We start from the raw sequence: 16,376 nt of genomic DNA, 5'->3' as shown, positions 1-16,376 counted from the left end.
TCGCGAGGTATGTTGCAACCAACAAGAACGGACTGCAAATTGAAAGAAAGGATTCCCATTCATCACATCAGTCACGGTGCGAATTCTACCAGGCTTCTTGGAATCATCAAGCCCAACTCGATTATCGTGGCACACATCAGCACACAGCGATGCTGTATTCTCGGATGCTGTGTTGTTTTTGTATAGAGTTAAGGATGGAAGTTTGGGAAAAATGAAAAGGCATTCTGATGAGTGTCGTATAGACTATATATTGAGCATTTTTGCTGTTCTTATTTTTTAAATATGCTAGGCTTTTAGTTTCGATATCACATTGGTTTGGTTGAGAGGCGGGTTTTGACCTGAATAGGCATTTCCCTTTTACGCTGTATAAGTATGATGATTCTTTTTGTGTATGCACAGATGAAGTAAAAAGATATCCGCCGTCAGACATGAGTAGTAATTTCATACCATTATTTTGAAAAATGCTAAGATATATTACAAGAACCGTTCATTAGAAAACACAAAAAAAAACCATTTGTTTCGACTAATCATGTTTGATTCTACAAGATAATATGAGTGGAAATTTATAATCACTTGCATTTCGACAGATAAACTTGCAACCATCATCCTCGCCTCTAGTTTGTGCAATACAAAGTTAGATCGCCCTTAGCGACAGCGGTGACTTGAAGCGAGAACCATTGGATCACTAAGTACGTCAGTTAATCGACTGAGCTACAGAAACACACGCGTTTTTCGACCAAAAGAAAATCTTACTTTATGTTGAAGTATTTTCTTTACCGTTTATATTATCCACTCTGCGATTCTTGATATAATCAAATTTTAATTTGAGATATCGTATATGATGGGAGCTAAAATCAGATCAGAAATATCACACAATTATTTTGTAGAGTGAGTTTATTAATGTAGGTCACAAATTAATAGTGAAAAGTACGAAAAAGCATTATTTGTGTTAGGACTAACTTACTATCTATTTTCACTAGACAAGCCTTTGTCCATCATACATTGGCGCTTGCTTGGCACATCCTGAACTACATTCTTCCCATACAGCATTTGATCATACATAGTATTGATGTGGGAATTATACCCCATAATCATTGACCGCATGATTGCGTTTCTCCGTTGCATAAGGTCTCGCTCTTGCCGGATCTGATCCAGCATCCGTTTCTTCTTGCATGAACACAAACGATCAGCCATTCGATCCCATTTCTTGCGCGCTTCCAGTTCCATCAGATCGGTGATCGTCTTGGGCAGATTTATGTCTAAGTTATCAAGGACATGCTGTTGTTGTAACAAAAGTGTTTCCGGTGTTTTGTTTCCGTCGGCAAACAATTGAGCAAACTCGTTCAGCTTCAGTTTGGCACAGGATTTTTTTGACTTACGCTGACCATATTTCCGTCCCATTTGTTTTGTTGAATAGACGAACTCTACCGTTGTTGGTGGTTGACTAGCAGACACAGCAATAGAAGACGTCGGCAGATGCCCATTAATGGCTATTCCAATGACATCTTCGGGTGGAATTATCATCGGCTGCACTAAACCGTTCGGACCTCTGGCGTACACGAGGTAGTTCTTAAGCTCATCTGTGGAAACTGTTCGAAAGAACTTACCATTTTCTCTGCGACAAGTAGTTTGATGCATTTTTAACTTAACTATTTAGACTACCCCTTGACTATTTGACAATTTGATTTATACTAAAGCTAATTTATCAAAACGTACGATTTTATTAGAGAAAAACAGGTATAAATCCTATGCAAAAATCACAAATGTTTCGAAAAGCACTTATCAACTACGGTACAGGTAAACAATTCAAAATAACTCTGCAATGGTAGGTAATCTTTAAGGAGACCTTTCCCGAGTATACGGTAATTTAATTACAGATCTAGAGTAATGTTATTGTCGTCATTTAGGTAGTTAGTGGCTTGTATCAATATATCGTAAATACTACCCTTGCACACTCATATCTTATCATTCATCCCAACTAACAATTTTTTAGATTCTAAATAGTAGAAATTTTTAGTTTATTTTGAAGTTTGTAAATTTCAATCTGATTTATATAAATATGTAATTTAAAAAAAAACTAAAATATTTGTAAAACAAGTATTGAAACAGATTTAATCATTTAGGCTGTGAATCATTTCGAAAATGATTTTACCTGTTGATTAAAATTTCATAAAACAAATTTACGAAAAGTTATTTGAATCAGTGTTGGTGATTGCCGAAAATTTGACAGAAGCTGCTATATTGCTATCTATATTGTATACAACATTTTCAATCCGGTAGAAGATGCCACAAGAACTCGAGTCTCTCAATGCATGAACCGTGAGAGAATTTTGCTACATTTCTTCGCTCCATTTCATACTCAGAGTATTTAACGCCCTTAAAAAAAATTACAGTCTGATAATGATCGTTGCTGTGTGGAATTTCCCAAGAGAGAATCACAAGTTGACAATTACCGCAGAAAATCGAGTCGATGATTTAACTTGATGATTCTCATACTAGGTTGCAATATTTCAAAACCCTTGTGTGGAGCATTCACAGACATTTTCGTAGACACAACTTATACAAAGGTTATATGCACATAGTTAGAATAAGCGGCGATAGTAAAATGATTCTATCGCAATTATCAACTGCCTGTAGAGAATCGGATCGCGAAACGCGAATAAGCGACCGTTTGTTGCTTCAGAGATTCTCAGAAATGTTATCGAGAGAAATTCGCTCTCGCACTGGTGTCGATTCTATGTTAAATGAGCCATGCCGGGTTTTTGTTGTTTCGATGATTTCCGTCTCTCTTTGATGGCACTGATTCAATCGTTGAAGAGTTGCCAGTGAACGTTCTTTGATACGATAAAAGCCATCCTTGATTTGGATTCAATTGCACCGGAAATAAAATGATAACAAACAGTATAATCACTGCAATACAGAGATCGTAAGAAAAAATACGGCGGGAGGGTAGTGTCAGAGACATAACTGGATGACATGAATACGAATAAAACTAACATGTTTTTTCCACACTTTCGAATATCGTTAATCGCATATACCAGTTAAATGATTGTACGAGTTTTGCAAACTTTCAATGCTTCACTGGCATAATTGTAACGGGACAATTATAAGACGGAACGCACGAAAGCAAAAAGATACGGGGTTGTGTAGGAGACAAGACCATATAAGCGATATAATCCAAATAAAAACACTCATGGTTTATAGGCATACGTAGTTAGTGTTGGTTAGTACTTTGATGGACAAAATATGTTACTTCTTGTTGAAACGTTTTTTTAGCAAATAGTATAAAATTTTACACAGAAGTGGTCTTTTTCAAAGTTCTGAAACTTTTTTCCAATGCATGAAAGAAACTATCAAACTGTCAAAAATACTCTCAAGTAAGATTATTTTGACAATAGAGTAAATAACTACTCGACTGTTAGATTCGAACCAAAAGTTAAAAAGAAATATTTTGTTTTATATAGGACAGCTTTTTTCAAAGGCCAAATGTAGCCATATTTACACACTCAAATTTTATTACTTAATCTCGGCAAAAAAATGCCGAGATTTGCACAGTCTAGAGATCGGTAATCATCTCGACAAAATAATAATTACTGAGAATCTCGGCAATACCAAATTTGTTAACTGTCAATTATTGCCGAACTTCTCAGCGGCAATTCTGCTGTCAGTTCGGCAAAAGCGAGTATGACCGAATAATGAATTGCCGAGTCACCAGTAATCGAATGTAGAAAGGATTTTTCTTTATTATTGTATGAAATACATATCACAAAAGCTAAGGTTGGGGAAGGGGGGGTGTTTTGTTAATATCTATTTTAATGCAGTATACGAAAAAGCAAAGCAAACCTCAAAAGAAAACATCAAGGTTAAAGACAATTATTTCCAGTGCTCCTCAACGCGTCTACCTGAAAATAAGAAGACTTTTGTAGGTATATATGAAAAACGGAGTTTTTTTATTTCACTTATCTTTTCAAGAAATATAAGAATCTCTACTTTCATTCAATATATATTATTTTCCCGCTCCACCAGCAATGGCTACGTGTTGTTTGGCACATTCGACAAGAGACATCAAATGACAAAAGTTTCAGTAAAAACTATCTCACTGTTCGAAATCTCGGCAAACGGATCTGCTGGATATCGGTATGTTTGTTGTTTACTGACAAGTTCAGCATAATATTATGCCATACCTCGGCAAAAGTACGCGCTTTACTGAGATATCAGCATCATAGCATTTTAGTAGATGTTGGTTTCCGTAGTAATTATAATGTGCTAACTTATATTTATCGAATCTAGAAGAGTTATGATCAGTAGCACATCCTGGGATGCGAAGGGAGCATTCGCCCCGGGTGCAACGTATTTACATCTTTCCGGAGATGGAGTTCAGTATTTTTATGCTCACTAAATCAACGATGGGGGTGGCAAATCTATTTTGCCCCTGGCACCAAATTTTCTCGGAACGCCACTGGTTATGGTAGTATGGATTTCTTCACTTTTTTGTGCGAGAAAATTTAAAGATCTTTCGTTGGTTTAGAGATCATTCTTTAGGCAAAAGTTGTAAAATCGGTATGAAAATTTTCATTATAATTGGTTCAATACTATTTTCAAATGCCCGGGAATAACAAGTAAAGTATCCAAAATAAATTGTACTGGAGCGCTTAACATTCTAGTATTCGAGGTCAAGTAATCACTTTCAAATCGAATTTCTATCCCTCTGAATGTAGTTTTATTACTGATATCTATTTGTATTACTGAATAAACGAATAAATTGCGGTAATAAATGCTAGCGCCAATTAAGTTTTGGTGTATTGTGCCAATAGGCCACAAATAACCGACATAAAAATATTTTAAAAATAAATCAATTTAAAGTAATTCTAATGAATATTTTTGTTTCGTAGTGATAATAAAAAATCTGGTTCAATTCAACCAGTGATTTTTTGAATCTCGAACATTTATTTGGAACAACCACATTCTAGTTTAATTTAACTATATTTTGTTTGAATCATGGTCCGAAACAACTATTATTTTTTGGAGTTGCATGCGCATTTCACAGAACCACAGTAGCTATTTGAAAAAAGGACACCTGCTTCTCACCAGAAGCGCTGTCAGTGTCTCCGTACAGCGGGACATCTATAGGTTTATTTGATTTATGTCGCTATTAAGGTGGTAGTTCAATTTTACGGAAATGCTTTTTGGTTGACGAGAGCTTTAGTCGGCAAATTCACATTAGTCATGAATATGTACAAAACGAACAGAGATGCCAGGTCTGCAAATTCTTAAGTAAAATCGAAAATTTCTTAATCAAGCAGCGAAAGCTTGTCTAGACGAGATTTTGATGCAGACTTTTGAACATCGTGTTTTTTGCTGATATTCGCCAAAATTTACATCGCAATCTTTTTATTGCTCACCAAACCGATTCCGTAAATCATACTTTTTAGAGAATTTGAAATCCGCAGACCTCTTTTCGACTTCTCAGTTTTTTCAAACCCGGCCTGATGTTAATCGAAATTTTCACCTGGCATCTCTGCTTGACAGTTGCGATTGTACACAAGCTGCGGCATTTGTATATATTTTTGGAATACTCTGTAAACAATAGTATTTTGTAGTAAAAAAAAAGTGAAATTTGACTTATCTTTCATAATGGATATCACGATGAAAAGTACGGATTCATTTGACTCTCGCTTAAACGCTTAAGAATATTATCATCATAAATACGTTCTCCTTTAAGATTTCAAGGAACAACTGCCTATAATCAGGAAAACCATTCAAGAAGCGCATTTTTTTGCTATAGATACAGAATTTACGGGACTGACTTCGGAACGCAATATATTTCCTTTCGATACACCGGAAGAGGTGTACCTGAAAACGATTGAGAATTCTTCCGATTTCGTGATAATTCAGTTGGGATTATGTGCTTTCCAAATCGACCCAGATGATGGGAAAGTGTCTTACAAATGCTTTAATTTCTATTGTTACCCAAAAGGCCGACTGAATGTATTCGGCTGTCAGGGCGAGAGTATGCGATTCCTGGCCGAAAATGGATTTGATTTCAATAAATTGTTCCGTTACGGTTTGTCTTTCTGCGGCGAGGCAGACGAGGAACGCATGCGAACGGAGCTGAGGGAACGTCAGGAACAACGTGCCGCGGCCTTGCAAGAGGACACACAAAATGATGAAAATGGAATACTAAATATGGTTCCTGTTCCACCGGCTGAAGAAAAATTACTGGCAGACATAACCGAAGGAATCGATAATTTTTTGAAAGGCGAAGAAAAAACCTATACCATAACGAATTGCAATGGATTTCAGCGCAAATTGGTTTACCAATTGATAGAATCGAAGTACAGTAAGCTCGTCTCGACGAGTTCGGTACCTTTGGCTAACAATCATAAGGGTATTCTGATAGAACGTAAACGAAGTAAAGAGGAAGAGCAGCAATTTCAAGCAGAACGTGTCGTTCAGGAAAATGATGATCTCGATAGTATTGTAGGTTTGTCACTTGTGTTACAGGAGTTATCTAAAACGAAAAAGCTTATCATTGGTCACAATATGCTGTTGGATCTGCTATTTGTGATTCGACAATTTTTTCGACCATTACCGCATAACTATCTTGAGTTTAAGAAAATTGTTCGAGAACTTTTTCCAATGTAAGTGAAATTGTCCATGATTTAAAACGTTCCGATTCATTACAAGAGAACTACGTTTTCAGATTGCTCGACACGAAGTACCTGTGCACGAATGCAGAGCTTAAAGTACATGTCAATTCCTCCGTGTTGGGACATGTGTTTGAATCGGTTCAAAAAGAACCTTTTCAAATGCCGCAGGTTACTTCAGGCTTCGAAGAACATAAGTACGCAACAGATGATCAGAGACAACACGAAGCTGGATATGATGCCTACTTAACGGGACTATGCTTTCTTGGTCTGGTCAGTTATTTCAAGGTGGATTTGAAAAATATTCTGAAGGATCCAACGCTCAAAGCTTATTTCAATAGGTAAGATGGATCGTCCCTTGGAATACAGCCTTGTTACAATATTGTTTGTTTTCAGGATATTTTTGCTGCGTGTCACTGATGTAAACTATATCTACACTCACGGAAAAGAACGTAAGTTGATTATTCAGTATATTTTTTTTTTTTTGTTTCAATTATAGAGGCTTTAACATTAATGTCATTCGCCTCTTCGGGCCAGAAAAACTTTCTGACCCTATGTGCGGGGTTGGGAATCGAACCCAGGCGGGCGGCGTGAAAGGCATCGACTTACCCATCACGCTATACCCGTCCCCTATTCAGTATATTAACGTGATAAGGAATTCGAATAATTAATGTTTTTTTTATTTTTAGCATCTGTTTCGCGTGAACATGTATTTTATATAACTTTTCCGGAGAATTGGCGATCAACGGATATTCTGATTCGTTTTCGGAATTATGGACAAGTTCATATTAATTGGGTGAATAATTGCTCCGCCTTCGTTACACTACACAACCGAGATTACGCTAGCCATGTAATCAAAACAATAGACAAATCTTCTGCCCAGTTTACGATTTGCACGTTTAACCAATTCAAGGCAAAACAGCAAGTATTTTCATTTCATGATTGGTCTGTCAACAAGCATTGCAATTGCTCTTTTAAAATTGTTTCAGTGTACTGGAGTTAAACGGCGATACGATAGTGGTAGTTACGACAGATGGCATTACATCGGAATTAAAACCCGAGAAGAAGAAAAAGCATCGACGGTAGTAGTAGCACCCCCACCAGTAACGGCTGAAGAAGTGTCAGCGTTTAGTTCCGGCAATCAACCCAAGAAGGCAAAGAAAGCAACGTTCACAGACAACGATGACTGGTAGTATGTAAGGACGAGTTTTACTTTATTTTCAAAATATAATGCTCATGATCTTTGACGCTGCTTAAGTTGTAGTATTTTCACCTTCTTTCAATCGTTCCAAAATCCACACGTTTTTTACATCCGGCAATCTTGCAACATGCCCTCTGTATCCTTTGGCCATCTTCTGGATGCTCAGAGTCCCATAAAGTGCAGCTCTGTTCATTCTTCGCCACCACATACCGTTCTCCCGCACCCAACAAAGATCACTCTTAGCACTTATCGCTTGAACACTCCAAGTGCCGGCAGGTCCTCTTCCAGCATTGTGCCGGTTTCATGTCCGTGAAGGATCGCCGATCTTATAAACGATTTATACATGATACAAGGCGTACGTTGGTGTTTTATTCCAGTTATTTCTTCTGGAGTCCGCATTAGGCACGATTCCTATTGTTGTCAGTAGAGGTAGACAAATTCCACTACTACCTCAAAGGTATCCTCGCCTATCAAGACACTGCTTTCTAGACGAATCCTGTAGTGCTGAATTTCGCGTTTTTTCTCTTCGGCTTTGACTGAGTATGCTGTTGGTGCATGTATTTGTATGACGGATCCAGCAAAATGTGTAGATCGGTAGCAACGATGCACAAATTTGAATTATTGAATATTTGTTTTATTATGTAGAATAAGAAACACTTTTAAATCCCCCCCTGGAAAAGTCCGGGCCCGGGGCATTCCCCATTTTCCCTAGTCTAAGTAGGGTAATTAAAAGGAAATGGCCCTTATTACCGGTGTCACTACACGGTGAAAACCAAGTGAAGTGAATGTAGGTCCTGATTACGGAGGTCGCTTTAAAGACAAAAGTATTTATTTGGATGAACTTGTTGCCATTATGAACATCAGCCACCAATATTTTGTTGAAAAAAATATTTTTTTTCCACCACAGTGATCACTTTACAATGCGTGATACTGGCAAAAGGTAAAATCAAGTGAAGTGACATGTAAGTGAAGTGAATGTGAAAGTGGAAGTGAGAACGGTAATAAGGGCCAATATCTTACTTTACCTACCAACTATAGTCCTAGCTGCCCTTAACTGTCACCAGTTATGGAAGCACAGGAAAAATCAACGAAATGGAACTCATACGGGTTTCTCACATATTGCTTAGCCTATTCCACGAATTTATGTTTCAATGAAAGATGTTATTATTCCATACGACATTTAATTTAATTGAGAACTTCTAGGTCCTAAAATACAGAGTGATGTGTGTTGAAAATTTCGTCATTAAAAGTAACGATGCAACGAAAATAGAGACTGTTGCAATTTCAAGGTCTTGTTAGCTGGTTATAATACAAGCTTAGCTTTATTGGTTTCAGGTTTTCGGTTCCGGAAGTAGCGACCAAAAATTCCAAAACAGAACGCACTTAGATTTGCCTGAGAAGACCAGACCGATTTTCACAAATGATAGAATGGATCCAACTGCAAGGTTCCATCCGAATCCGGCTTCTGGTCCAGAAATACGAAATTTTCAGAGCTAAAAATCTCAAACTGTAACTAAGTTTGTAGGTCATAATAGTTGATGACCATACAAAATTGCTTTGGCTAAACTGGTTTCGGTTCCAAGTTCCGGAAGTAGTGGTCTAAAATTCCAATAATAGTTCGAGGAACCCATTGAGCCTCCTTTAAGGCAGTCGTGCCGATTTCTGGCCATTGTGGAGTAATCATTCTGTTTTCTGGTGTATAACAATGGACCCAGCCAAACATGTATTCGAAGTGCGCTTGCGTTCGTCTTTTTAGTTTAGTTATCAGGAAATCTTTTTCATCTGCAGTCATTCAGTGCAATTTTATGTATTATTATTATTATTGTCGTTTTTTGTCCCGGTTTTATCCTCCATTTTATGTAGCTTTGACACTGTCAGTGGCAGTGGTGTTTTGACCATCACGATACTCTTAAAACAACTTTATCACGATGTAATCTGCTGGATCAACAGCCCTATAACATAGATCAAACTTTTGTTCCATTTTTGATTCCGAAAGGGCCAGAGCCCCTCGCACCTATCCCCCACCCACCTCTAGGTACGTGCCTGCATTACACATCATCTTTAAAATGCATATTCAATGTTCGCATGGGTTACCGTTTTATGCTGAATGCACATGCCTATGTAACTTGTTTGAATTAATTTTATGTCTGCTTAACGATTCATGTTGAATAACGAGTTGACGTTAGTAGTTTAATATAAACTGTTAATGGAAATGAATAAATAAATAAATAAATAAATAAATGTACTGATAAGTCAAATACGAAACGTAAAACGAAGCTAAAATTTATCATGTGCACTTCGTACCATCCTGTTGTCATAACTCCGAAATGGCCAACTGTAAAGCTGTAGAAAAATCATGAATATCCCATAAAAACGACCAGAATAACTATTTTCACAAAGAATTTAGACAAATGTTTATCAACTCGGCAGATTTTTCTGGGTAGTTAACCCTTGTCGAGTGTGACGTATCAATTACTATGCAGATGTATTGAGGATTTCCCAGGTATTTTTCTAATAACATTCACGATCTTATAGAATCTGAATGTAAAAATAAAAGACAACGGACGGATTTCCCTTCCGCTAATCCTAATCCGTCTAACAATATTTACGAGATTCTTCCTGAATCTGATTGTAGCGACATAGAAGAAAATTCTTCAAAAATTCCCAAAATGGACGCTTGTCGTTCTGGGAAGAAACATCAATCTACATGAGCTTTCTACTTTTGTCCCGTAAGTAAAAGTCTCATTTCAAATCGGACGAAGAGGAGAATGTCGAGTCTTGGTGGATGGATTGGAAGATTACGAACGTCTTATTCGATATTTGTCCGAGAAACTTCATAAATTTTATTCATATGATATAAAATCAGACAGACCCTTCAAGGTTGTCTTGAAAGGATTATCAAATGATCAAAGTATTGATGAAATTAAAAATGAACTAAAAGAATTGCTTGGTTTTGCCCCTTCCCAAGTAATACATATGAAAAAAAAGAGCGAATGGTACTTCTAAACCACGCTCTGGAATTTCCCATGAACTTTACCTAATACACTTCAATCGAAGTGATGTAAACAATTTGAAAACTTTAGAAAAAGTACGTTTCATTTCCCACATTAAAATCCATTGGGAACATGATAAACGGCATAATCGTGTTGCAAACTTAACGCAATGTCGTCGTTTCCTAGGCTGGAACCAAAAATTGTCATGTGGATATACGGTGTTTGAATTGTGGTAAATCGCATTCGAAAGACGTTTGTCCAATTAATGAAATCACTGATAAATTTTCATGTTCAAATTGCAATGGAAATCATAAATCCAATTATTTGAAATGTCCTGTTAGGGAAAAAATTTTAAACGCTCGTTCACTTCGACAACAAGTCAAATCAACGACCTTAAATTCACAGAACATACCTGAAAATCAAAAAACCGTTACAAATGCCACGCCTAATTCTTCTAAGGTACTGATTTCTTCGAATTTAAAAGAAAAAATAGGTACGCCTGCCAATTCGTCTTCTAACGAAAACTATTTATTGACAGGTAGAGCGACCTCGTCATCATCTTCTTCTAATGTCAGTTATGCTGGTATATTAGGTAGAAATCTACCACCTATTTCTTCTAATGTAAATAATCAAAACACAGGACCGCCTTGCAGTTCATCTTCTAACAAAAACAATTTATTAATAGGTAGACCGGCCAAATCATCTTCTTCTAATGGCAGTCTACCTACAAATATTCCTTCAGTGCCATTCGCTTCTTTAAATGAAGTCGATTTAGGCGATATAACTGAACATCAAATGATCTACCTACAAGATCAACTTTTTCAAATGATCATCCAAATGAATTCGACTTCATCACTTTTTGAAGCATTTCAAATCGGATGGCAATTTGCAAATAATATTATAATGAATTTAAAATTTAACAGTGATGTTAAATAATTATTTGAATATTTTAAATTGGAATGCTCGATCTTTGAAATCGAGTGAAGATGAATTTTATAATTATCTCAATGTTGACAAAATCGATATTGCCATTGTGACAGAAACTTTTCTTAAACCAAATGTCAAATTGAAAAGTAATCCACATTATGTGGTTCATCGATTTGACAGGTTTACTGGAATGGGTGGTGGAGTTGCCATTTTTGTCCAACGGCAAATTAAACATCGAATTTTACCTTCTTTCAATACTAAAGTTATTGAAAGCTTAGGAATCGAAGTTGAAACCATTCATGGAATTTAATTCATCGCTAGATATAGCATATTTGCCATTCCAATGCACCGGCGAACAATTAAATTTCTTTAAAGGCGATTTGCAAAAACTCACAAGATATCGACCGAAATTTTTCGTAACAGGGGACTTAAATGCTAAGCATGTCCAGTGGAATTGTAGGCAAAATAACAGTAATGGTAAAATACTTCATAATCAACTCTCAGCTGGTTACTTTACAGTTATTCATCCCAGTAATCCGACTTGTTTCTCTTCAGTGAAAAACCCGTCTACAAAGTCACATTTGTAGTGAACCGATTACACATGCTGACTTTGACTCAGATCATCTTCCTGTAACATTCAGACTTTCCAACGAAGCTATAATTAATCCAATTAGTTCTATATTCAACAATCATAGAGCTAATTGGTTGGATTACAGATCTCACATTGAAAATCATGTATATCATGAAACTATTTTAGAAAATTCTGCGGACATCGACACAGCAATTGATAATTTGAATCATTATATTATCGAAGCTAGAAATCTTTCAGTTCCCAAAGCTCAAACTAAATTAAATTCTCCTATCATCGATGACAATCTTCAACTGCTCATTCGGTTGAAGAATGTTCGTCGACGACAATATCAACGTTCTCGTGATACTGCTATGAAAAACATAGTTAAGGATTTACAAAAAGAAATTAAACATAGATTTACTCTTTTGCGAAATGAAAATTACGCTAAAGAAGTTGAACAAATTAAACCATATTCTAAACCTTTCTGGAAACTTTCTAAGGTTCTTAAGAAACCTCAGAAACTAATTCCTGCTCTTAAGGAAGGAAATCAAATACTTCTTACAAATGGCGAAAAAGCTCAAAAACTTGCTCAGCAGTTCAAGAGTGTCCACAATTTTAATTTGAACGTTGTGAGTCCTATTGAAAATGAAGTCTCACTGAAATATGATCATATTTCAACCCAAGTGTTATCACACGAATTTTGATGAAATTAAATCAATTATTAGGAAACTCAAAAACATGAAGGCTCCTGGTAATGATGGAATTTTTAATATTCTTATTAAAAATCTTCCCGATGTTGCCTTGAGACTCCTGGTTAAAATTTTCAACAAGTGTTTTTCATTAGCTTACTTCCCAAAAAGATGGAAAAACGCTAAAGTAATTCCTATCCTCAAACCTGATAAAAACCCAGCAGAAACATCAAGTTATCGACCAATTAGCTTACTTTCTTCTATCAGTAAACTTTTTGAAAAAATTATCTTGTTGAGAATGATGACTCATATAAATGAGAATTCAATTTTTTAACCAGAGCAGTTTGGATTTCGTCATGAACATTCAACTACTCATCAACTTGTTAGAGTAACGAACATGATAAAATCAAATAAATCTTCTGGGTTATCCACTGGAGTTGCTCTTCTAGACATAGAAAAAGCATTCGACAGTGTTTGGCACAAAGGTTTAATAGCAAAAATGTCTGATTTCCAGTTTCCTATTTAATTGATCAAAATGATTCAAAATTATTTAACTGATCGTACTCTTCAGGTTAGCTATCAGAATTGTAAATCTGAATTTCTACCCGTACGAGCCGGTGTTCCACAGGGTTCGAGCGTAGCTCCAATCTTGAATAATATTTTCACTTCTGATCTTCCAAATCTACCCGTTGGTTGTCAGAAATCGCTATTCTGTGACGGCACAAATCTGTTAGCCACAGGTAGAAATCTAAGAGTGATCTGCAGTCGCCTACAAAGAAGTTTAAATATTTTCAGTGATCAGGCCCGTACCCAGAATTTCATTTCGGGAGGGGGCAAAAGATTAAAAAATAATGTTACTGAAGATTGCTTATGCACCTAATTCTCGGTGTGCCTTGTTTTTAACATACACTTCAAACTTTTCCACATTACTTTACGTTTACTGTCTTGTTATTTCTGTAACACATGTCTGAGACGTTCTAAGTAATTATATGTTTTTGATTTCGGAAGGGGCCAGGGCCCCTCGGCCCCCCCCCCCTCTGGGTACGTGACTGTCAGTGATTATCTGTCAAAATGGAAAATTAAACCAAATGCATCAAAAACGCAATTGATTATCTTTCCTCATAAGCCAAGAGATTCTTTACTTAAACCAAACAATAATAACATTTTCAAATTGAATGGCTTGGAATTGACATGGTCTTATCAAGCTAAATACTTAGGTTTAACGTATGACAAAAAACTCACTTTCAAGGATCACATTGAAGGAATCCAGGCAAAGTGTAATAAATATATTAAATGTTTATATCCTCTTATAAACAGAAATTCTAAGCTCTGTCTAAAAAACAAATTGTTAATTTATAAACAAATTTTCAGACCAGCCATGCTTTATGCGGTACCAATTTGGTCAAGCTGTTGTTCCACCAGGAAGAAAACGCTTCAAAGGATTCAGAATAAAATTCTGAAAATGGTTTTGAAGCGTCCTCCCTGGTTTAGTACAAATGAGTTACACAGACTCACAAATATAGAACCATTAGATGTAATGTCACATAATATTATTAGCAAAGTCCGACAAAAATCGATGCAATCTTCAATTGAATTCGCTCTCTGTATTAGTTAGTAAGTTAGTATATAAGTTCCTTTTCCCCATTACACAATACAAGTAGGTTTAGAATTTTCCCTACACAAAAATCTCAGAATTGCGGAAGCAAATAATGTCCTCATGGTAATAACCAAATCATATATATAATAGGGCTGAAAAGTCACCACTTGTGGCTGAACACCCAATTTAAATCTTAATAATTTAATTTTAACTCATATTCCAATAAATAGTTATTTAAGAAAAAAGGATTTCCCAGGTTTACAATGGAGGTAACGAGGGTTTTTGTGCAGTAGTTGTCTTTGTTATGAGTAAAGTAAGGTTAGGTACCAGTTTTGTCGTTGACTTTTACTGGTCGAAAACAGACAGTGGACGCTCAGAAATTTTGATTACAATGTAACCGTTTCTTTCAAAATGCACATTTTTTCAGTACTCATCTTTCACTTATCAGCTTATCAGATGTCAAATTGGTTTACACTCGAGCCATCGAAAATGACATCGCCCTTCTTCACAATTATCTAAAAGTACTTAACGCTTCAAATTGAATTCCTAAGTGGCAATAGCTCTTCAGTTTGAACTACTGCACTGATTGAATTCAGAACGTAATGAAAAACAGTTAAAATGTACATATTGCATCAAATGGTTACATTGTAACTAAGACTAAGAACAATATTCACTGCTTTTAAATCAAACTAACAGACCTGTCACTCAACTTCTGCAATGTAATTTAAAGCTTAATTTGATCTCGGTAAAAAAGATGGCGAAAATGTACGTCAAAGCGATATTTTATTGAAATTTCGGCTAAGATAACTTTTCCCAAAATACTCGTTTTATTATTTCCGATTTTTTCGGACCGAAAAACCTGTTTTACCGAAATCAACAAAATAATAACATCAACTTTCTGAAATCTCGGTAAACAGCTTTTTAGGCAACTTTCTTCAGTACAAAACTGAGCGATGTTTTCGAGCTTCTCGAGCTCGGTAAAGGAAAATGCTGAAACAGATCGATAACACACAATTTGGATGATTGCTCAGTAATCAATGTTATATTTTACGAGATTCGTTTAGTACATTTACTGGTTTATCGGCAAAGTGCATCTTGTTTGCCGAGATTTAGCAAAATCTTGTGCTGAACTCATCGGTTATTAACAATTATTTAAAATCAATAGAAATCTCCTCTCAAATCCCGCTTTCACTGTCGGGATGTTATTATAGGATATGTCGAAGAACTTTGACATGTCAACCAACATATTCGATAATCGGCGTTTAGTTCGAATTGCATATTCTATCATTTTACGTTCTCGAAACATGAGTAATGTAATGTATATTTTATGTATATTTATATTGAAATAAAATGAAATCTTGATTCCCAGTTGAATGTTTTCAATTTAAAAAAAGAATTCTTTGTTTACTTCCAATTGCTGAAGGCTCCGCAATTCATAAATTTCACCACGTTACTTTTGGAACATTCAGTAAAGGTTATGCCGAAAAGACAGTAATATTTCTGCTGACATAATAACTGACGTTTGTCAAATTTGAGATTGCAAATTTCGATAATTTCTTTCCAAAAGCGAATCGGTAATCGGTAATTCAACTGAAACTGAAAATCTCGGTAAATGCAAAATACTTGTCCAAAGAAAAATACCGAGAATTTCAGTTGTTTCAATGTTTGCCGAGCATTCGGTTGTTCAAATCTCGGCAAACCTTTGCCAAGATTCGGGAAAAAAATTTAAGTGTGTTTCAAAAGTCCTTCCG

General features: G+C 35.9%; 1 protein-coding gene across 2 annotated transcripts; it reads left to right on the top strand.

Annotated features, from left to right (window-relative positions):
* The first annotated feature begins 5,533 nt into the window (after positions 1–5,533).
* Positions 5,534–7,913, top strand: LOC131438304 (poly(A)-specific ribonuclease PARN-like). 2 transcript variants are annotated; one of them, XM_058608210.1, is made up of 6 exons: positions 5,534–5,653; positions 5,723–6,641; positions 6,704–6,988; positions 7,044–7,099; positions 7,337–7,568; positions 7,637–7,913. In XM_058608210.1, exons 1-6 carry the CDS (start codon positions 5,635–5,637, stop codon positions 7,731–7,733), a joined length of 1,608 nt encoding a protein of 535 aa, XP_058464193.1. In that variant the 5' UTR covers positions 5,534–5,634; the 3' UTR covers positions 7,734–7,913. The 2 variants fall into 2 exon arrangements, with proteins under 2 accessions (XP_058464193.1, XP_058464192.1); XM_058608209.1 differs by having other exon boundaries at positions 7,337–7,572.
* Positions 7,914–16,376: the final 8,463 nt, after the last annotated feature.

This window comes from Malaya genurostris, chromosome 3, assembly GCF_030247185.1.
Source record: "Malaya genurostris strain Urasoe2022 chromosome 3, Malgen_1.1, whole genome shotgun sequence".
NCBI classification, from domain to species: domain Eukaryota; kingdom Metazoa; phylum Arthropoda; class Insecta; order Diptera; family Culicidae; genus Malaya; species Malaya genurostris.
The sequence above is the reverse complement of the archived record's forward strand: the minus strand, read 5'-3'. Positions and strand labels throughout refer to the sequence as shown.